The 21,964-nt window shown below is 43.6% G+C and overlaps 1 protein-coding gene across 1 annotated transcript in view; it reads left to right on the plus strand.

The window, feature by feature from the left end:
* Positions 1 to 217: 217 nt before the first annotated feature.
* ITIH2 (inter-alpha-trypsin inhibitor heavy chain 2) overlaps positions 218 to 21,964 on the plus strand; it is a 38,075-nt gene continuing 16,328 nt past the window's right edge. The window contains exons 1-11 of the mRNA XM_082387133.1: positions 218 to 466; positions 3,175 to 3,249; positions 6,162 to 6,194; positions 7,750 to 7,919; positions 11,068 to 11,172; positions 13,431 to 13,593; positions 15,227 to 15,334; positions 16,155 to 16,283; positions 17,684 to 17,800; positions 20,047 to 20,215; positions 21,175 to 21,300. Coding sequence (XP_082243259.1) covers positions 383 to 466; positions 3,175 to 3,249; positions 6,162 to 6,194; positions 7,750 to 7,919; positions 11,068 to 11,172; positions 13,431 to 13,593; positions 15,227 to 15,334; positions 16,155 to 16,283; positions 17,684 to 17,800; positions 20,047 to 20,215; positions 21,175 to 21,300 — 1,279 coding nt within the window. The 5' untranslated portion in view covers positions 218 to 382. The remainder of the gene's footprint in view (positions 467 to 3,174; positions 3,250 to 6,161; positions 6,195 to 7,749; positions 7,920 to 11,067; positions 11,173 to 13,430; positions 13,594 to 15,226; positions 15,335 to 16,154; positions 16,284 to 17,683; positions 17,801 to 20,046; positions 20,216 to 21,174; positions 21,301 to 21,964) is intronic.

Here is a 21,964-nt window from a genome sequence, read left to right on the forward strand (position 1 = left end):
TCTTTCAGAGAAGATGATGCTGATCTTTAGGTCTCTCTGATTTTAAGATGAACAGAAATCAGCAAAAGGGAAAAAAAAAAAAGCACTGCATATCTGTCCGACCCTGCCTTGCTCTCACAGCCCAGGGACTGCCCCCAGCTCTGCTGTTTGAATAACCTCTGGGTGTGTGATCCACCCCCCCACCCCAGCTTAAGTTTGAACTCCAGAACAAATATTTGTCCTGTTTTGGAGCAAAGTTTGAGAGCTCTCTTCTTCTCTTTTCTCTCAATTCTCTTTTTGAAAACCAACTGTACGGCTCTGTTGTCCCTCTGATCGTGGCTCAGGGAACAGTGGGCTCCTTCCAGACCCGGCGCTGGAGAGCTGGGCAGAGCAACCTAGCACAATGAAGGGGCTCATGTGCTTTCTTGTCTGCTTCCTCCTTTCTGAATCACAGGGCTTCGAAATCCCCACCAATGGACTTTCAGAGGTAAGTGCTTCCAGAAGACTTCCTTGCTGTCGGCCCCATATGTTAGCTTGGTAAATAACTTGTTACCTGTTGCTATTCAAGGACGGTATTCTGTGTGGAATGGAAATTCATGATAAAATTATTCTGAGTAGACGTGTTCACTATTATAATTACTGGAACCTGTATTTACCCTTTTTTTGATTCAATATTTGTATATATTGGAAAATGATCTCTACAATGTCTTTAATATCTCTCACATACATAGTTACAGTGTTTTCCCCTTGTGACAAGGATTTTTAACTTTTTATTTTATATGGCGTATAGTTGATTACCAGTGTTGTGATAGTTTCAGGCATACATCAAAGTGATTCAATTATACATGTATCTATTCTTTTCCAAATTCTTTTCCCATTTAGGTTGTTGTATAATATTGAGCAGAGTTCCCTGTGCTATACAGTAGGTCCCTGTTGGTTATCTGTTTTAAATATAGCAGTGTGTACATGTCAGTCCCAAACTCCCTAACTATCCCTCTCCCCCTCCCTTCCCCCCGGTAACCATAAGTTCTGGAACATATATTTACCCTTTAAAGCATTAACAGGTTTTGCATGAGAACCAAGTTCACAGCCCGGCCCCATAGTGTACCGTTTACGAAGTACAGCTGCCCTCTCCTTATCTAAAAAATTGGGGATAATAATTGATCTAACCCAAAGGGTTGTTATAAGAATTAAGTGACATATGTAAACTACCCAGCACAGTGCAAACCTGAGGAAGAACTTAATAATTATTAGCTCTCATAACTATTATTATGAAATATCATTATCACTCTTTTACTTAAGAGTATATAGAAAAGTCATTTTCAAAGCACTTTGTTTGTCATACCTAAGTGAAAATGATTTCCAAATTAAGGACACTTAATATTCCTGTTAAAGGGGAAGATAGGGCAAATGGGCGGGCAGAGTGTAGGAATTACTCCTGGGGAGCTCAAGGTCTTCACTTCAGACCCTTGATCATCCCCAACATATTGAAAGTCTTGGACTGAAAGTCATATAAGAGCTTTTTTTTTTTTTTTATAAATTTATTTATTTATTTTTGGCTGCGTTGGGTCTTTGTTGCTGCACGCGGGCTTTCTCTAGTTGCGGAGAGCGGGAGCTACTCTTCGTTGCAGTACGTGGGCTGCTCATTGCGGTGGCTTCTCTTGTTGCGGAGCACGGGCTCTAGGCATGTGGGCTTCAGTAGTTGTGGCTCACGGGCTCTAGAGTGCAGGCTCAGTATTTGTGGCTCATGGGCTTTGTTGCTCCGTGGGTTGGGTGGGGTCTTCCTGGACCAGGGTTCAAACCCGTGTCCCCTGCATTGGCAGGGGGATTCTTAACCACTGCGCCACCAGGGAAGCCCCAAGAGCTATTTTGATGTCAGAAAAGCAGCATGTATTCTGGGAATATCCTAGAAGGCGCAGCGGCTTGTGATACTTACAGAGTGGATTACCTACAAAGATGCCAAAGAACACGATGGCATATTTGCAAGAAAAAAAAAATCACCCTGTCTGCCTAGAAACTATCATATTTTCTAACACTTAAAAAACTACCAGAGTATGTTGGAAATCTCATTGACGAAGCCAGGAGTTGGAGGCAAGATATCCAAATGTGTTTGTGCTTTTTCAGTCACTTACTGGCATTCCTTTCACATCGCCATTTCTAACTCAATGGATAGTGGTCCACATTTACCTAGTAAGACACCTCTGATGCCCCCAAGATCTACCCAGTACTTCTGCCAGGCACCTTCCTGATCACTGGGCTACTGTAACCCCTACTGGGATATCCCATCATCTTCAGGCAAACTCAGAAATGAACTCCTGCCTCCAGCAAATTTGGAGATACTAACTCTCATTTACTCACCTCTGAGACGTAACTAGCAAACAAATATATTAAAGAAATCATTGTAGGGACTTCCCCTGGTGGCACAGTGGTTAAGAATCCGCCTGCCAATGCAGGGGACATGGGTTCAAGCCCTGGTCCGGGAAGATCCCACATGCCACAGAGCAACTAAACCTGTGCACCACAACTACTGAGCCTGTGCTCTAGAGCCAGCGAGCCACAACTACTGAGCCCGTGTGCCACAACTACTGAAGCCCGAGTGCTATAGGGCCCGCATGCTGCAACTAGTGAGCCCATGTACTGCAACTACTGAAGCCTGCATGCCTAGAGCCCGTGCTCCAAAATAAGAGAAGCCACCGCAATTAGAAGCCCGCACACTGCAATGAAGGGTAGCCCCTGCTCTCCACACTAGAGAGAAAAAAAAAAAAAGAAATCATTGTAACAGACACAGAAAACAAACTTAATAGTTCCAAAGGGAAAAGGGGGGAAGGATAAATTAGGGATTTGGGATTAGCAGATACACACTACTATATATAAAATAGATAAATGGCAAGGACCTACTGTATATATAGCACAGGGAACTCTACTCAATACTCTGTAATAAGTTGTATGGGAAAAGATAGTGGAAAAGAATAGATTATATGTATATATATAGCTGAATCACTTTGCTGTACACCTGAAACATTGTAAATCAACTATACTTCAATTAAAAAAAAAGAAATCATTGTATGAAAAAATGAGATTGCCCAGAGATATAGAAAACAAGACAAAATAATATATTGAATACAGTACCTTATGCCTGTCACCAGCTCCCTGTTTTTTGTTGATAGAACTAAACATCCTAAATTCTTTTTTAAGTTTGCAGAATATGGAGACCTTGTGGAACTGGCCCCAGGCAAATTTCAATTTGTGCCAGAGAACCGGAGGTACCAGGTACAGTAAACCTCAGTTGCAAAAGGGAAAATAAGTGAAAGAGATCATGATTGAAGAAATAAGAGAAGGATTGAGGTGATTTTTGCTACATTTTCTCAAGAGCATGTTTTTTTAGCAGCAAAGAGTCCGGTGGTTTTACACCCGGGGGAAACACTGTCCAGCTGAAATAAAGGGAAACCTCCACATGGCTGTCTGTTCATCTTCAAACTGTAATGGTCACCTTGGTCCCTTAGAGAATACATGGCTATGTGTTTTCTTCAAAGTTTAAGATTATGGGATAGTTTTACTGCCTTGTATGGAAGAGTTTCCTCTTAGGACACTTCCTATTGGGGCCGCACGTGCTCTCCTACCAGTCTGGGTCACTACTGTCTCGGGGAGTTGCTCAGAGAGCACAGGGGACCTGACCGGTCTTCTCCCGGATGCCAGCAACAGCACAGACAAAATGCTCTAACTCATGGGGTGAGTTCTCCAGGGGGCCAAGAAGGGTTTGGCTTCTCCCATGTAGAGCCCAGGTGCTAAAAAAGGAGGTATTTGTGGAAGCAACTCTAAGCTGACCTATGACATCTTTTGTGCGGGTACGAATTTTTGACCTGCTGCAAGTCCAGGCTTTTTGTAGACCGATAATATTAAAACCCAGTAGGCAAGTCCTCACGTCAGGGTCTTCATCTAAAAGGGAAAACTTCATCGTTGGGAATTGCATTCAAAAAGTCCAAAAGACCCACAGACATAGAAAACAAACTTAGGATTACCAAAGGGGAAAGGGGGAGAGGGATAAATTAGGAAGTTGATTAACAGATACACACTACTATATATAAAACAGATAACCAGGACATCCCTGGTGGTCCAGTGGTTAGGACTGCACGCTTCCACTGCAGGAGGCACAGGTTCGATCCCTGGTTGGGGAACTAAGATCATGCAAGCTGCACAGCACGGCCAAAAAATAAATAAAATTAAATAGATAACCAACAAGGACTTACTGTATAGCCCAGAGAACTATACTCGGTATTTTGTAATAAACTATAAGGGAAAAGTATCTGAAAAAGAATAGTTATATATGTAGGTATAACCAAATCACTTTGCTGTACACCTGAAACTAACACTAAACTAACACTGCTTCCCTGGTGGCACAGTGGTTAAGAATCCACCTGCCAATGCAGGGGACACAGGTTCGAGCCCTGGTCCCAGAAGATCCCACATACTGCGGAGCAGTTAAGCCCGTGCACCACAGCTACTGAGCCTGCGCTCTAGAGCCCGTGAGCCACAACTACTGAAACCAGCAAGCCACAACTACTGAAGCCCGCGCGCCTAGAGCCGGTGCTCCACAACAAGAGAAGCCACCACAATGAGAAGACTGCGTGCAGCAGCGAAGACCCAATGCAGCCAAAAATGAATAAATAAACTATGCTTCAATTAAAAAAAAGTCTAGAAGAAGGCAGTCGTTGGCCTCGCTATGTCACATAATACCCCCTAAAATTTCAACTCACCCCAAATGAGGCAAGCTAAGCTAATGTCCCACACCTTAATTATTACTTTAAAATCCATCTGACATTAAAGGTTCACCCATCACTCTAAAGCCAGTCAGTTTTCCATGCCCACAGGACAATCATTCATGTGGATACAGTAAGTCCCCTACATATGAATGAGTTCCGTTCTGAGAGCACGTTCAGCAAGTCCAATTTGTTCGTAAGCGTGACAAAGTTAGCCTAGGTACCCAACTAACACAATCGGCTATAAACCTACTGTAATAGGTTTATAATACTTCTCACACAAATAATGCATAAAAAACAAACAAACAAAACTTTTAAAATAATTTTTTTAATTTTAATTTTTTAAATTAATTTATTTATTATTACTTTTGGCTGCGTTGGGTCTTCATTGCGGTGCGCAGGCTTCTCATTGCCGTGACTTCTCTTGTGGAGCACAGGCTCTAGGTGCGCGGGCTTCAGTAGTTGTGGCACATGGGCTCAGTAGTTGTGGCTCGTGGGCTCTAGAGCACAGGCTCAGTAGTTGTGGCACATGGGCTTAGTTGCTCCATGGCATGTGGGATCCTCCCAGACCAGGGCTTGAACCCATGTCCCCTGCACTGGCAGGCGGGTTCTTAACCACTGCGCCACCAGGGAAGTCCCAAGAAAACATTTTTAATCTTACAGTACAGTACCTTGAAAAGTACAGTAGTACAGTACAACAGCTGGCGTACAGGGGATGGCATCGAGTGAACAGGCAAGAAGAGTTACTGCCTGGAGGAGGTAGAGGAGGTGGGAGATGGTAGAGCTGAAGGATCGTCAGAAGTAGGAGACGTAGGGCAAGCTGCAATTTCACTTATGCCTGACGTTGATGGAATGCACGTTCGCATCTTCAAAAGTTCGCAACTTGAAGGTTCGTATGTAGGGGACTTACTGTAATTCTCTAGCATAGCGGTTAGAGTACAGAATTTTCCACCGTGCTTGACTCAGGGGCTACACCAAGGAGGGAAATGCATCCAAGTCTCTGCTCCCATGTAGCTTCATCTAGTGGAAGAGACAGACACGCCTTCCCGCTGCCTGGCTTTGAGGAAAGACTCTGCTGCTGAGAAAACAATCAGTCAGACAAATAGGATAAAGGTGATCTGTGCTACTCAGCTTAAGTTTGGTTGAACATTTTCATTTGAAAACATAGGTTTTAGCACTGTATCAAAGGATGATGGGCATGCAACCAAAAAGTGACTGAGACATTTGTTCACAGAAACACACCAGTGGGAAAATAGCATTCAAGAATATTTGATAATTATGTCTTGGTTCCAGTGAATGAGTTATAGCTCAGCCCTGAAGGAAAAAAATATCTTTTGAGAAAGTATATTTTGAGAAAACAGTTTTTGCCCTCAAGGTAATAAGCAACACGCTTCTGAAGAATGATTATCCAACTTCCTTTCACAGAGGAGTGTTTCTGGAGAATCTGGAGAAATTATGGTAAGTTTACTTTGATTTTGTTAAAAATTGATGTCTGAATGACTTTTCTGTTACCTATTATCGAGAAATCAATACGGGTGCCTCCTTTGTCTTCATCACTGAGAACGTTTACCTGACTTTCGAAATACCCCCTTGCCCAGTTCTGTTTGGAAGTGTGTCTAAAATTCAACATGAAAGGGTGCAGTTTGTATGCAGCCGGGAGAGCTGTCCCCAGGAGCTGAAAATGTCCCTTCTCTTTACTTTCGCAAGTTTTGCCAACAGTGTAGGTGTTTTTGGAATAAAAACTGTGTATTTATTCCAACAGAACAGTTTTGATTTAAAATAGGACACCTAACAGCTTTGGAGGGTAAAGCGTGAGTGTGGAAAAAGCACTCAAACATGAAATGGCCCGATTCCCTGAGATGTTCGGAGTAGAGCTTCCTGTGGCAAGAAAACATCAAGAGGAAGGGGTTCCCTGGGCTTCCTGCTCTGAACTGACAACAACTGTGAGAAGCTCTGGTTTAAGGGGGAAGAAGGACAAACAATGTAACCTGGGTTTTATCTCAGCTTGATGTGGGCTGGATGTTAATGTGTTGAAAGGTTTAATCTTGGATGACAGAGTTTAGGGATATGACACCTAGTATTGAAATAAGCAAAACTTTTCGGAGAAAAAAGCAAAACCTAGTGGGTCACATCACTGCCATAATCCTGACAGTTTAGAGTCACCTCCTAAAAGATGTGCGTTTGCAGTACTTTGTCTTTGAGCACACGGATACTGGAACTGCCTTAAATCAGTAGAGAAGGATTGGGATTAGGGGTCCAGAGTACTGGACTGCATCAAAACGCCGTCTGCAAGATATTCTGTTCTTTGCTCACATCCATCAGCATTCTCATGTTTTGTTTTAATTTGGGAAAGGACAAGAGGACTGCGAGAAGGTGAAATTACAGTAGATAAGGTTGAAGACGGTAGGTGGCAGTGTGGGGCTTTGGGGACCACATGTGTCTTCCACCCCACCGTACCCCTGGAAGTGCCCAGGTCCCCTTCCAACGCTGCAGTCCTGCATCCTTCCTTCCCTCTGGCCCTGCATTCAAAGTTATTTCCTGCACTTTCGTAATCCAATCTTGCTTCCCCACAACCATTTTCTCCTCGTATTCTAACCTTTAAAATCATTTTTAATAGACTCATAGCGCTTGAAAGGCATCTCAAGATATCTCAGGCCTTTTGTTATTAAATTTTATTTATTTTAATTTCATTTTTCCTCTGACTTTTAAATTTTTATTGTTGTTGATATTTATTTAATTTATGACTTTGCTTTTTTAATCTTTGATCTGTTTGGTTCTGAAAAGGGCACATTAAAGTTTACTAATGACAAAAAAAAAAAAGAAAAGATATCTCAGGCTTCTGCCTGAGGGGTATTCCAAGAAGTTAGGAGAATGCTTAGTAATACCTGAGTTATACGCTTAACGATGCCTTAGAATTGTTTGTAATAAAATGGACCAATGTTAGCATTGAATACGTAGTGAAGTTCTGTGTCATTTTTCTCTGAGTACAGTTGTATTTTCTCACCAATTACAGGAAGATGTTGATCAAGTGACTCTTTATAGCTATAAAGTCCGGTCTACTATCACTTCCCGAATGGCCAACACTGTCATCCAGACCAAAGTGGTGAACCACTCCCCACAGCCTCAGAATGTCGTGTTCGATGTGCAGATTCCCAAAGGAGCCTTCATCTCCAACTTCTCCATGTGAGTAACTCCTGTGCAGAACCAGAAACTGGATATGCTCTGCTCACAGAATTGAACCCCGTCGCAGTTAGGATGGACCTTAATGGCCACCTATTCCAGTGGTTCTCGCTTTCAGAGCTGTGGACCCACTGGACATCAAGAGTCATCTTGGGGTGGGTCCCAGTATTTTGCGTCTGTTCAGAGTAACAGAATTTATGAAGCATTTGCTTTTCTTTTCTAATAAATTAAAGCATCCTTAAGCCTATCTCTGTGGTAACAACCTCCCACTTACTTGGGGAGAGAAAAATATATGGAGTTGCCCTGGGTTACAGGAAACCATATATGAGTGTGTAGGAGGTGGCAGGTCAGCATCATCTATCACATGTTTCTTTATGGGGAAAAAAAAGTGGAGAACCGCTGATTAAATCCAGTCACGTGTCCAGTGCTTGAATTCCTCTGTGTAGCTGCTGACAAGTGAATTATCCAGGCTTGACTTGAATATCTCCTTAATGATAAACTCACTACTTTCCAAGGCAATTCACTCAGTGGTTGGCAGTGCTTAGAATTATTTCTGCCACTTAATTGAAATCCGTTCCATCTCCTACTCAATGACTCTAGTTCTATTCACAAAAGAATTCTTAAAAAATTCTCTACAAAATGCATACTGAAGTGTTCAATGATGAGATGGTCAGCTACCTGAGACTGGCTTCAGAATAAATGAGGTGGAAGGAGGGGGTATAGACAATGGAGGTTGGCTGAGTATTGATAATGGTGTAACTCAGTGATGGTTTCATGGAGGTGTCTTACATTATTCTATTTTTTGTGTGTGCTTAAAGATTGCCATAATAAAAAAATTTTAAACCACCCCAATGTCTTTCAAATAGTGAAGGCCAGTTATTTTGTTCCCACTCTGAGGCTTCATTCATCAAGGGTAAACTTTCCCTGTTCTGCCAATAGAGGAATAAATAAAATAAAAGGTTCAAATACCAAGCACTTTGGCTTCTAAAAATGGCAGAGCCATTTTAATTATATTTTCTAAACAAAACAAAGCTTCTAAACAAAACAAAGGTTAGGGGAAAAAAAGGCAATTTGTGACTTGGAATTGGACTTTTTGGAATTGGAATTCATGGATTTTGAATCCTTTGAATTGTCTGAAAAATTTATTTCCGAAAAAAATTTTTTTAGTCAGCCTTTTCTAAAAAGCAAATGTAGAAGGAAAAGCTTTTATGTAGTGGTATTATATGACACTGTCTAAAACATTATATTAAAACTAGTTTAATAAATTCTTATTTTTAAACTATATGACTAGATATTCCAGGTAGCTCATCTTTCCATTTTCCTTCATTCTTTCAATTCGTCCTCATCTCATTCCTTAGAAGATTTGAGGTGATGAAAGACAGAATTGTGAAATATATGTTTATTTTGATCTCTCTGTACTCCCGGCTGAATGTATAAGATCAGAGAAGATAGCTCCTTACATCACCACAATTTAACATGAACTGCACAGACCTCCATCTCCAGTCAAAAAACTTCTCCTGCCTATTTACCAAGGTTCCGAATATTCCACCATTAGAGATTATTTCCTTTTGTCATAAAAACTTTTTGGTCTTCGAACCTTAGCATGATTTGATGGAAATAGTGCCGACCTGGGCACACGGGGTCCAGTTCTAGCTCTACCTCTGAGCAAGTGTGTGACCTCAAGCAAGTCGCTTGTCTCCTTGGCTCTGATTTCTCTCACCTACAGAGGTGAACCAAGCATGCTCGACAAGCGTGCTGTTGGCATTTGGGACAGGAAACTCCACCTCACGTTGCAGAATGTCTAGCACTCTTGGGGTCGTCCCATAATGCCAGTAGCCCTTCTCAGTCATCAGAACAGCCAAAAACTTCTCCACGCACTTCTAAATACCTCCTTGGGGAGAGATACTGCCCATTTGAAGGCCAGATGTTCCATTTTGCTTCTAAAATTCTGTCATTCGACTGCTCCAACTAATCATTATTTGGACGGATTAGGTGATGGCCAGCTAAAAGACAGAGGTGACATGAGCACACAGAGGTCCCCGAGGGAGATATTGGAGAGATAAACACAAACTTTGCGAAGAGATTGACAAGCACCTTTCTTTATCTTTCTTTGCTCTTTTCCACCCTCACAGGAGAGTGGAATGCCCCCAGGCCACCCCAGATCCTTAACACACGGGAGAATGATCTTATAAACCAAAAGTCAGCCAGATAACTAGTGACTTATCAGTCACCAATCCTCGGCACATTTGTCATTCCAAAGGGATGCACAAGAGAACAACCCTTAATCTGAAGGGTAAAACTGGAAAATGAAGAAACATTAAAAAATTTTTTTTATATTGGAGTATAGTTGATTTACAATGTTGTGTTAATTTCAGGTGTACTGCTAAGTGATTCAGTTGCACATATACATGCATCTATTCTTTTTCAAATTCTTTTCCCATTTAGGTTATTACAGAATATTGAGTAGAGTTCCCTGTGCTATACAGTAGGTCCTTGTTGGTTATCTATTTATATGCAGTAGTGTGTATATGATAATCCCAGTCTCCTAATGTACCTCTCCCGCTTCCACGTTTCCCCTTTGGTAACCATCAGTTTGTTCTTTAAGTCGGTAAGTTTCTTTCTGTTTTGTAAATAAGTTCATTTGTATCACTTTTTTTAGATTCCACATATGAGCGATATCATATGATATTTGTCTTTCTCTGTTCAACTTACTTCACTTAGTATGATCATCTCTAGGTCCACCCATGTTGCTGCAAATGGCATTATTTTATTCTTTTTTATGCTGAGTAGTATTCCATTGTATATATGTACCGCATCTTGTTGATCCATTCCTCTGTCGATGGACACTTAGGTTGCTTCCATGTCTTGGCCATTGTAAATAGTGCTGCTATGAACGCTAGGAAGAAACATTTTAAACACTACAATATGCGAGAGGAAGCTTTTAGGACAGAAGCCCACCTCACCTCTCTTAATCACACCATCAGATAAAGGGACTCCTGTGAAATATGCAAACGTCTCCGTGTTTCCTGCAGGTTCAAAATGATAATTAAATAATTCATTAAGTCCACCTGGTTGGGTTGTTGGCTTGTTGTTTGTTTGTTGTGCTAAGACTACTATTTGGACCAACTGTAGGCCCTCTGTCATTTTTTAGGACTGTGGATGGCACGACATTTACTAGTTCTGTTAAGGAGAAAACGGTGGGCCGGGCCCTCTACTCGCAGGCCAGAGCAAAAGGCAAAATGGCTGGATTGGTGAGGTAAGGGGGGGGGGGGTCCTCATCCACTGCTGCCCCCGCTCAACCCCAAAACCAGCCTCCAGGAAGGCACAGAACCTCATCCTCAGGGGGCAGAGTTAGGTATCGCCATTCCTGTTTCCCTAAGGCCTCCTGCAACACATGAGTTTTGGATGATCTCACACGTGTTAGCCTTACATAGCTTGCCTTGCATGTAGATGGCTGTCCTGTCACTAAACACTGATTCTCAGCAGAGTACAGAGAGGAACTACGGAAGTATTGGTGATCTTGTTACAGCACTGACCACATACACAGAAAGAAAGGTTTGGAATTTGTCTTAATGATTTTCTTGGCCTATTTTTATGGGGTGGCACCTTTTTCAGCACCAGTTACTTAGTTTAGATTCTGTTTATTTTTTTCCCCTTATGGTCTTAAATAAGACACTGGAAATGCCACGCCACCCTCAAAGAGGCAGCCTCTCCCACCAGAAATGTCAGAGGAACGTTCACTGATCCCACACTGTGTATCTAAGCTGCTCTCAGATCCTGCCATCTTTTTTTCTTCATCTCCTCCTCCTCCTCCTCCATACGCCCAAATTTCCCCTTAGTTGAAGTTCTTTTCATTTCATTCATGTGTTCATTCACTCAAAATAATGCACTGAATGTTAACACTGTACCCAGCTCTGTCAAAGGTGACAGCAACGCTGCAACAAACACCATCAGGCCAGTGGAGGAGATGGCCACGGAACCGACAGTGTATAGGTGACTGTAACATATAGGTGACCATAACATATATAGGTGACTATAATATATATATCATACAGGTGACTGTAATATGTATAATATTTAGGTGACTATAATACATATAACATACAGGTGACTATAATATATGTAACAGATGACTGTAATATATATAACAGGCGACTAATATATATAATATATAGGTGACTATAACATATATACCATATAGGTGACTACAGTATATATATTATATAGGTACGTGTAATATATATAATATATAATGGGGTAATATATAATGGTATAATGTGCTAATGTAGAGATGGTACAAAACCCTATGGGAGTTCCAAGTACCAAGTGAACAGTTCTGCCCGGGGGTCCAGAAGATCATCACAGAAGACTCGATGTTTGAGCTGAGCCCAAAGAGATTAATAGAATTCAGCCAGGAGAAAGGACAGGAGAAATTCCAAGCCAGGGGAACATCTCCAGCATGCATCCAGGTTAATAAGTGCTTTAAGTATCATTTTGCCGTCTTTACCCATCACTTTGACCACATCATCCATCCATTTATTATTTCTTCATTCCACAAATATTTCTTTACAGCAGAAACTCCTCCAGGTACTGCGGATACAGCAGAGAACACAGAGCTCACATTGTAGCCTGCCCCCCCCCCACCCAGATACATCAGGCCTCTCACCCCATGCTCTACTCCTAAGCTCTGTACCCGGCCGTGCTCGTCTTTTTCTTCAGCTGCCCTGTATCCCAAGCTCACTTCTTCATGGTACTTCCCTGATCCCAAACGATCCCATTATGCATGGTCTCACCTTGCTTATTTAGCCGTTTAATTTTTTTTTTAATCACCCATTGTTTCTCCTAATGCTCAAATCTCCCTCATTTGACAGTCCTGCTGTTTTCTCTTTAAAACCATAAACACCTCAAGATTAATGATCACATTGGACTTGGTGTGTATGGGACTAAATAAGGCATTAGTGCTGGAAATACACATTCAGTTTGATGAAATAATAGATGTCTTCTTTCTGAAGACTTTCAAAATATAAAGAATCTCTAGAACGAGTCTCAAAAGCAGTAGAGGAAAGGCGTGCTGTCTTTGGAATCATCTAAACTTGGGTTTGAGTTCCTACCGTAAAACTGACTCACCGTGTGGTCTAGAGTGATTACTTACCCTTTGTGAGCCTCACCTGTCATCATTTGATAACAGGGTATTGGGATCCAGCTTGCAGAGCTGCTATAATAGCAATGATATGTGTGTCCAGTTCCTGGTACATAGTAGGTGATCAATAACTAGTAGCTCTTTGCAGATGACACTCAAATCTGTAAGACGCTCTGGAAGAAAAAGATCAGGTAGGAGAGGAGAAGAAAATTCCAGGCTGGTGGAATGAAATTTATCTAGAAGTTGCAGTTACCTCTACTGTACGTACCGTTCATTCTTCTGAACAATGAGCAGGTTGTTAGCCCAGGGAAGCCCGGCTGCCCTCTGCGTAGGTTCTGCCTGTGATGACTCACGTGGGGGCCTCGCACCTTTAGGAGCAGAGCCCTCAATATGGAGAACTTCAAAACCGAAGTGAACATCGCCCCCGGAGCAAAGGTGCAGTTTGAACTTCATTACCAGGAAGTGAAGTGGAGGAAGCTGGGGTCCTACGAGCACAGGCTCCACCTGCAGCCGGGACGAGTGGCCAAGCACCTGGAGGTGAGCCCATCCTCCTACGGCTCTGTCCCTCATCTGTGCTTTCTGCCTGTCCCCACTCCTTGTGGTGTTCCATGCCACTCGACACTGCAGGTCAGGGTGGCGTGCAGAAAGGATTCTGGGTTTGGAGTCAACCAAGCCACTCCCTTGCGGATTTCAGTGCCAGCTCATCTCCTTATTAGCTGTGTCAGCTTCCTGTGGCCTGCTGTAACAAATGACCACACACTGGGTGGCTGAGAGCAACAGAAACGCCTTCTCACACAGTTCTGGAGGACGGGAGTCTGAAATCAACGTGTTGGCAGGGCTACGCGCCTAAAGGCTGCCAGGGAGAGTCTGTCCTTGCTTCTCCTGGTATCTGGAAGCTACTGGCATTCCTTGACTTGTGGCCACATCGCTCTAATCTCTGCCCCCCTGGTCACATCACCAGGGTGTGACCTCTTCTGAGTGTCTTCTGAGTGTCTCGAGTCTCCCTCTGCCTTGTTCTTATAAGAACACTTGTCGCTGGCTTTAGGGCCCATTGGGTAGTACAGGATGATCTCATCTCAAGATCCTTTATTGCATCTGCAAAGACCCTTTTTCCAAATCAGGTAGTAGTCACAGCTTCCAGGGATTTGATGTAGACATGTCTTTGGGGGGGCTCCATTTAACCCACTACACTGACCTTCCAACATGGGACAAGTTATCCTGAGCCTCAATTTTCTCACCTGTGAAAAGGGTACTACAACGTTCTTAGATTCCTTGGTTACAAGTGAGATGAGCTTATGGAAGTAGGTGGCAAATAATAGGAGTCAGTGAAGGTTGAGGTAGTCGTCTTCATCTGCTCCACGTTCCCCACGTTGCACCCCAGCTCTCTTTACCTCGAGAGCAATGCCTGTGGCAGGGCATTGGCTACCGATTTGAACTCACCTCTGCTGTAATCTTCACCTCTTGCCTTGAGAACTGAGCTGCTCTTTTCTTGGCTCGATTCTTATTGACATCACGTGAACACTTGTGTAAGAGGCAGAGCAGAACTGGAAGAAACCCAGGGAAGTGCACAGTTCAACCTGCTCTGCATTTGACGCATAGGAAGGTGAAGCAGACAGGTTGTAATTTGCCCATTGATGTAGAAGATTCAAGGGGATGAATGAATGGATCATGGTAAAATTCTCATTCCATTCTTGTTTCTAAATAAGAATGGAATGGGGATTCCCCTGGTGGTCCAACGGTTAAGACTCTGCGCTCCCAATACAGGGGGCCCGGGTTCGATCCCTGGTCAGGAAACTAGATCCCACATGCCACAACTAAAAGATCCCGCATGCCGCAACTAAGACCTGGTGCAGTCAAATAAATAAATAAATATTTTTAAAAAATAAATAAGAATGGAATGGAATAGAGTAGACGAAGGGAATTAAATCCCAGAGAAATGAAGCAATAGAAGGGGAATACTAGGTTGCCCAAAAGGTCTTCAGCCTACATGGTGAGATGCATTGTGTCACACAGAATTTAAAGAGCTTGCAGAAGTGATGGTGGAGCCATGCTGGGTCATCTTTGGGAAATCCTGAGGATGAGAAGAGCAGCAGAGGACTTAGTAAGTGTACTTCTTGCTCAATCTTGAAAGATATTTTAATGCTTTGAGTAATTTCTTTCCCACCTCTAGGTAGATGTGTGGATTATTGAACCTCAGGGAATGAGATTTCTTCATGTTCTGGACACATTTGATGGGCATTTTGATGGAGTTCCCGTCGTATCTAAAGGACACCAGAAGGTACCACAAGCATTGATGTTACAGAGTCTAAGAGGCCACTGGCTCCTGGGTTCTGCTCTCCTCCTCTGCTCTGGGGGATAGAAAAGCCATCAGGTGCTGAGCTGAGGGAACTATATGAAGGAACAGTGATCCCTGAGCAAAGTCTAGGGTCTCCCACCAGATATACAGAATAATATTACTGATTGTTTCATTGCATTTTGACCAGAGTCTGTCCCTTTTGGGGGTCCTGTCCCACTTCCCCCGGGTAATTTCACTTGACCAGTAGCTAAAAGACAGTTTTCACAGGGACTTGAAAACCACTGGTCCAGTGGTTAAGACTCTGTGCTTCCACAGCAGGGGGCAAGGGTTCGATCCCTGGTTGGGGAACTAAGATCCTGCATGCCGCGCGGCGCAGCCAAAAAAAGACAGTTTTCACATAATACACAGTGGGTTTTCATTAACCACAGCAAGAAATACTCAGCCTAATTCTCTCTGCCCTAATGGCCAATAGTAACCACCTTTGGAGGGATCGAAGTCCTCTAAGAACCTTTCACCAGCTCTTTCTAGAGCTGGTAGCTGTTTCTTCCTTGGGGGGAAAGGGAGGAATTCTTTGAATCTCTTATGAAGGACTGAAATCAGGCCAACAGCACCGCAGGCTGTTGGATGCCCCCTCCCATGCTTTGGCACCATCCCTTCCATCAACAACAAGACCACCGATGCTGCCCGGATGCAGAATGGCCCTGGACCTCCACCTGTGTGCACGAGAAGGTGCAGCTGTCAACTCCTCACCTGGAGAGGGAGGGGGGCCGAGACCGGGCTGTGACACTACTGTTCTTTCCAGGCACACATCACCTTCAAGCCCACGGTAGCACAGCAAAGAAAATGCTCCAACTGCTCTGAGACTGCGGTCGATGGTGAGCTCGTGGTGATGTACGATGTGAACAGAGAGGAGAAAGTCGGTGAGCTTCAGGTGGGTGAAAACAGACTCTGGGAGAATGGCCCTGCCAAAGCCTAAGAACTGTTTTTTGTTGAATAATCCCCCCTCATCCCCCCACCCCAGAATAAACCTTGCCAGCCTCTGGTTAGTTCCCAGCTGCCCAGGTGAGTGTCAAGGCTGCAGACAAGGGACTAAAAGCATATTTCTCTAAGTGTCGCTGAGCATTTTATGTCAAGATAACTGAATAAAGGTCATTGGGTCTCATGCCTTTGTCCCAGGAAGGTACGTCTAGGCCTCGAATGAAGAACCATAGGAAATCACAAAATGGGAATTTTCGATAACCTTCCAAGGCCCTTTGCAATGAGATGATCAAAGAAAGCACAGAGATTATGTTCCTTGTGAGATTTCTTGAGCATTTCCCTTTCCTCTTTTGTCACGTCTTAGATGTGTGTGCATATTTCCCTGTGCTAAAGTAATGAGGCCTTAGTAGCCAAGAACCTCTCTCTTGGGATGAGAGAAGCACTTGAGCCAAGTGCTTCTCTCCAGGGATGGGGGGGGCGGGTCGGGAAGTGTCCACAGCTACACACCTGACAGCTGGACACTGTAATGTCCTGGGGGAAGCAACCAAAGGGCAGTGGAAAGAGAATGAGGTGAGCCAGTCTTTAGCACCTACAAGGGAAGACAGAGGCGGGGATCAGGAATCCAGCTCCTCCCATTAACTTCTAGAACAACCCAGACTCCCCGGGGTGCACATCAAGGTCATTCATGGTCTGCCCAGTGGGTTCTCTGCCCTAACTCCTTGAATTCATCGTGCTGAACCACTTATAGAGCCCTAAGTGTGCCAAGGGCTGCCCTGTCTGGAAGTCTCTTCCCCGGCCTGGCCCCCACCCCCCAGCTCAGTCCAACCCCGACGCTGGCAGCCTAACTGCAAACTCACGAACCCACGTTGAAGTCCAGCGTAGTTGCCCTTTTCCTGGGGAAGACTCCCCTGTCTGACTTAGATGCACCGCCACTGGGGGTGTTCTCGGAGCCTTTTATTTTTCCTGATCACGGACTTAACACCCTGTGCTGCAAATTGCCTCTTTATTTGTCTGGGTCCTTCATCGCCCGCGAGCCTCAGGAGAGCAGGGACTCTTCCTGATCCACCTTCGGTTAGCAGGGTGCCTGGGACGGAGGCTCTCGATGAAGACTGGGTGGGGTGGCAGGAGTGGAGGGAAGTACCCTAGGAGGTGAACTGCTGAGAAGGCTCAGACCTTCGCAGGGAAGGACAGAGTGGGAGCAGGAAGGAGAGAGGAGAAGCAGGTGGACACCAAGCCTCTGTTCTCTCCTGCTCCCTGTGACCACCCCTCTCCTCTCTGAGTCCCCAGACCCTCGTCTTCCTACATTCCGAACATTGATAATGGTTTGGCTCACAGATGTGTTCTGGTTTCCAGGTTTTTAATGGATATTTTGTCCACTTCTTTGCTCCTGAGAACATGGACCCAATTCCAAAAAACATCCTCTTTGTCATCGACGTTAGTGGCTCAATGTGGGGAATAAAAATGAAACAGGTAAGTACCCCTGGTGGGCAGTGGTACCCGGGGCTCCCTACCTTTTCTCATCCTCTCCTGATGATGCAATTGTTCGAGGCCCCTTCCCCGCAGGGCTTGTCTCAGCTCAGGCTGCTAACGAAGTCACACAGACTGGGTGGCTTCTGAACAGCAGAGATTTATTCAAAGCTCACCTTTTTGAAAACTTTCATCTCAGTGTAACCTCTGCTCACTCTTCTGCTTCATATTCTTTTGGTTCTTCTGCATATAACCCTTTAATACCTTGCCATTGTTCATGAATAACTTTGACATCACTGTATGCATATATTTTCTAATTATGCTGTAATTCCTTGAGGGTGGCCATCCTGTCTCACGTCTTCCAGTTCAGAGTTCAACATAGGCTTATTCAGGGTTAATGGTATAGATGCAATTCTAAACAAACAAGGAAATTTCTTATTTTATTCATCAATCCATCCATTCAACCAATTTGAACCACCAACTAACCATTCATTCATTCAGCAACCATTTCTGACCACCCAAGTGTTCACTACTGTTCTAGGATCCAAAAGACGGAAAAGACATGGCCCTGCCCACTGTGCTTCTACCCCGGTACCCGGGTCTCCACAGTGGTGTTTTTGACAGTTCAGGCTGGCTGATCCTTTGCTGTGGGGACCACGCTATATGTTGTAAGATGTTTAGCAGCATCCCTGGCCTCTATCCACTAGATGCCAGTGGCACCCACCCTCCCAGTCATGACAATCGAAAATGTCTTCAGACATTGTCACATATCCCCTGGGGAGAAAATTACCCTCAGTTGAGAACCACTGCTCTAATACAAGAGTTTTTTCACCCCTCCCTCCCTCCCTTCCTTCCTTCCTTCCCTCATTTAACAAGTATTTATTAAGCACCCACTATGTGTCAGGCACTTAGTTCATCACCGAAGTCTGAGATGACTATTACACACCCAAGTGAACACGTTAAGCAGGCTGTTGGCTCTACAGATCTGGTGCTCAGAGGTGAGATATTGAGATAGACACTTAGGAGCCACGAGTATGTAGAAGGTATTCACAGCCATGAGACCAGGTGAGAACATCAAGGAGTAAGTGTAGATAAGAGAAGAAAACCAAGAGTCAAACTTACACTATTCCAGTAATTAGAATTATCTGAGGAGAAGACGAGGAACCAGCAAAGAAGACTAAGAAAAAATAGCCAATGAAAGAAGAAGAAAACCAAGAGTGTCCAAGGCTCTGGAAGAAGACGAGGAAGTTATATTAGGAGAGAGATGTGACCAGTTGGTCCAAACGCTGCTCAGATTGAGTCTGATGAGGTGAGAATAGTCCACCGGATTTCACAACAACCTTGACGAGCGATGTTTCAGTGGAGGGATGATGGTGAAAACCTGAATGGAATGTGTTTCAGAAAGAATAGGAAAAGAAGATTTGGAGACAGTATGTTTAGACAGTTCTTTCAAGGAATTTTATTGCAAAGGGAAGTTGAGAAATGGGGCAAGTGGGTACATTATGAGGTTTTTAAAGGAATGAGAAATGATAGCATGTTACTCTGTTTATGGAAATGTACCAACAGAGGGAAATTCAAGATGCAGGAGAGGCAAAGGGCAGTTGCTAGAGCCATGTGCTTCAGTAGACGAGAGAGAATGCAATCTAGGTCACAGGTGGATGGATTTGCATTAAGCGGAAATACAACTACTGGTTCTTCTACATTACCAGGCGGGAAGGAAAAGTTTATGGGTACAAGCACTGGCAGGTGGGACTTTATGGTGGTGGGAGTTGTGGAAATTTTCTTCTGATTGCTTCCATTTCTCAGTGAAGTAGGAATCCAGGTCATCAGCTGAGACAGGAGAGGCGGGTGTTGGTGGTTTGAAGGGGAAGGAGATGGGAAGCAATAATTACGTGGTAGTGGATGAGAAGGCTGAGTAGATGCACTTGAGAAGTACATTTGATTTTCAGGCACCACAGAGGGGACACCTGAAGCTCATAATCCTCAACTTAAAGTCAAGCTAGTGAGACTGGTCATGCATGACAAAAGAAGACAGTAAAAGTTTAAGTATCAAAATACAGACAATACATGTTCAGAATACAGGAGAGGTAGATCTGTGTTGACTCAAGTGGATTTATATGGTTTTCTGGAAAAATTATAGCTTGAGCCAGTGCTTGAAAGATGACTAGGATGAATTATTGGTCTTCCTCATTTCATCTTAGGCTTAGAGCTTATGTATTAAAACCCTTCTCTATTCTCTCTCAAAACAGACAGTGGAAGCGATGAAGACCATATTGGATGATCTACGCGCTGAAGACCATTTCTCCATGGTTGATTTCAACCACAATGTTCGAACCTGGAGAAACGATTTAGTCCCAGCTACTAAAACACAGATTGCAGATGCCAAGAATTACATTCACAAAATCCAGCCCAGTGGAGGTGAGTAGGGTTAGCCCACAGCCCAGTGAGAAACTTCCATAGGATTCAAATCTTGGTTCACTTAAGAAATACGATTCCCTACCCCAGTGGTCTTTGCCCAGTCTGCAGTGGTCTGCTTTAAATAATACATTTATTATTAAACAATGAATACTATGGTCGTGGTGAAAGCATACCCCATTCCACACACATTTTTAACCATTCCATCCTCAGAAAAGGGTGTCAGTAAGTGATACTAGCCTTCTTATGACTCGCATAGCAAGAGAAAGACAAATACCATATGATATCACTAAGATATGACACAAATGAACTTATCTGTGAAACAGAAACAGACTCACAGACATAGAGAACAGGCTTGTGGTTACCAAGGGCGACAGGGACGTGGAGGAGGGATGGACGAGGAGTTTGGGATTAGCAGATGCAAACTATTATATACAGGATGGATAAACAACAAGGTCCTACCGTATAGCACAGGGAACTATATTCAATATCCTGAGATAAACCATCATGGAAAAGAATATAAAAAAGGAATGTATATGTATGTATAACTGAATCACTTTGCTGTAAAGCAGAAATTAGCACAACATTGTAAATCAACTAAACGTCAATTAAAAAAAGAGAAAAAAATCACATGTCATAACACATAATTGTTTACAGAACAGTGTCCAAGTATGTCAGCAAGGCTGAATTAGGTGACTTCAGTTTGGTGGTTAACAAAATGACTGTTGCTTTGAAAGGGTTAATTCATCTCTAAGGGAACCATTTACTACAAAGTGAATATTTTATTCCACTGGGGGATCTGGACCAGCCTGGTCAAAATTTGGAAAGCAATCGAATGATTTGGGTACTGAATAAACTATACATGAGTCATCACCAGACAGATGAACCTGAACCCAAGACGTGATTGTTTCTGTGGAAAGTAAGAGTATGTAACAGAACAGCACATTCTATGGCTTTCACAGGGACGAATATCAACGAAGCACTCCTGCGGGCCATCTTTATTTTGAATGAAGCCAATAACTTGGGGCTGTTGGACCCCAACGCGGTCTCGCTGATCATTTTGGTGTCTGACGGCGATCCGACAGTAGGCGAGTATCATTTACATTTTTAGTGATAAATATTTTTACTCTCGTTGCTTGGGAACGTGATTTGCTCAAAATGGGAACTCAAATGGCATTTGCCTGAGTGTCTAAGCCATTTTAAAGCCATGCTTCCTAAAAGGATTCTTTTGACCCTGAAGCATTCACTCCACTTAAAGCAGTCCCCAGACGTTTGGGGGCAGGATGCTCTTGAATGCCTCAGTTTCCCCTCCACAATGTGGGAAAACTTGCATTCGAATTTGAGTCATGTGCTATGAGGATTGCTGATACATACTAGTGCAGTGTGTTTATTTCCTCAGCGTAAGGTGTGTGAGGTGGTGTGTGGAGTGTGTGGGTTGAGGATGTATCCTCTGAGTCTGCAGTGACCTGTTCTCCCACTGTTCTCCAAATTTCCCCCATGTACTCACTGCACCTGGGCAGATTACTTCCCTCTGATGCATCCTGTGTGTTTTCTTATCCACACAATGGCTCGCCATCTCCCTGCTTCTATTACATATAGTGTTATTTTCATTTGCTTCATTTGCGTCTTTACACGGACGAGCATCAGTGAGAGTGAATGCTAGATTGAGCTGCAGTCCGTCTTGTAGACAAGGTTGTACCTAACTGTGCCTGACACAGCTCAGTGGAAGGAGAACCAGTGGTGCAATCCTGA

This window comes from Balaenoptera borealis, assembly GCF_965194805.1.
Source record: "Balaenoptera borealis genome assembly, chromosome: 3".
Taxonomy (NCBI): domain Eukaryota; kingdom Metazoa; phylum Chordata; class Mammalia; order Artiodactyla; family Balaenopteridae; genus Balaenoptera; species Balaenoptera borealis.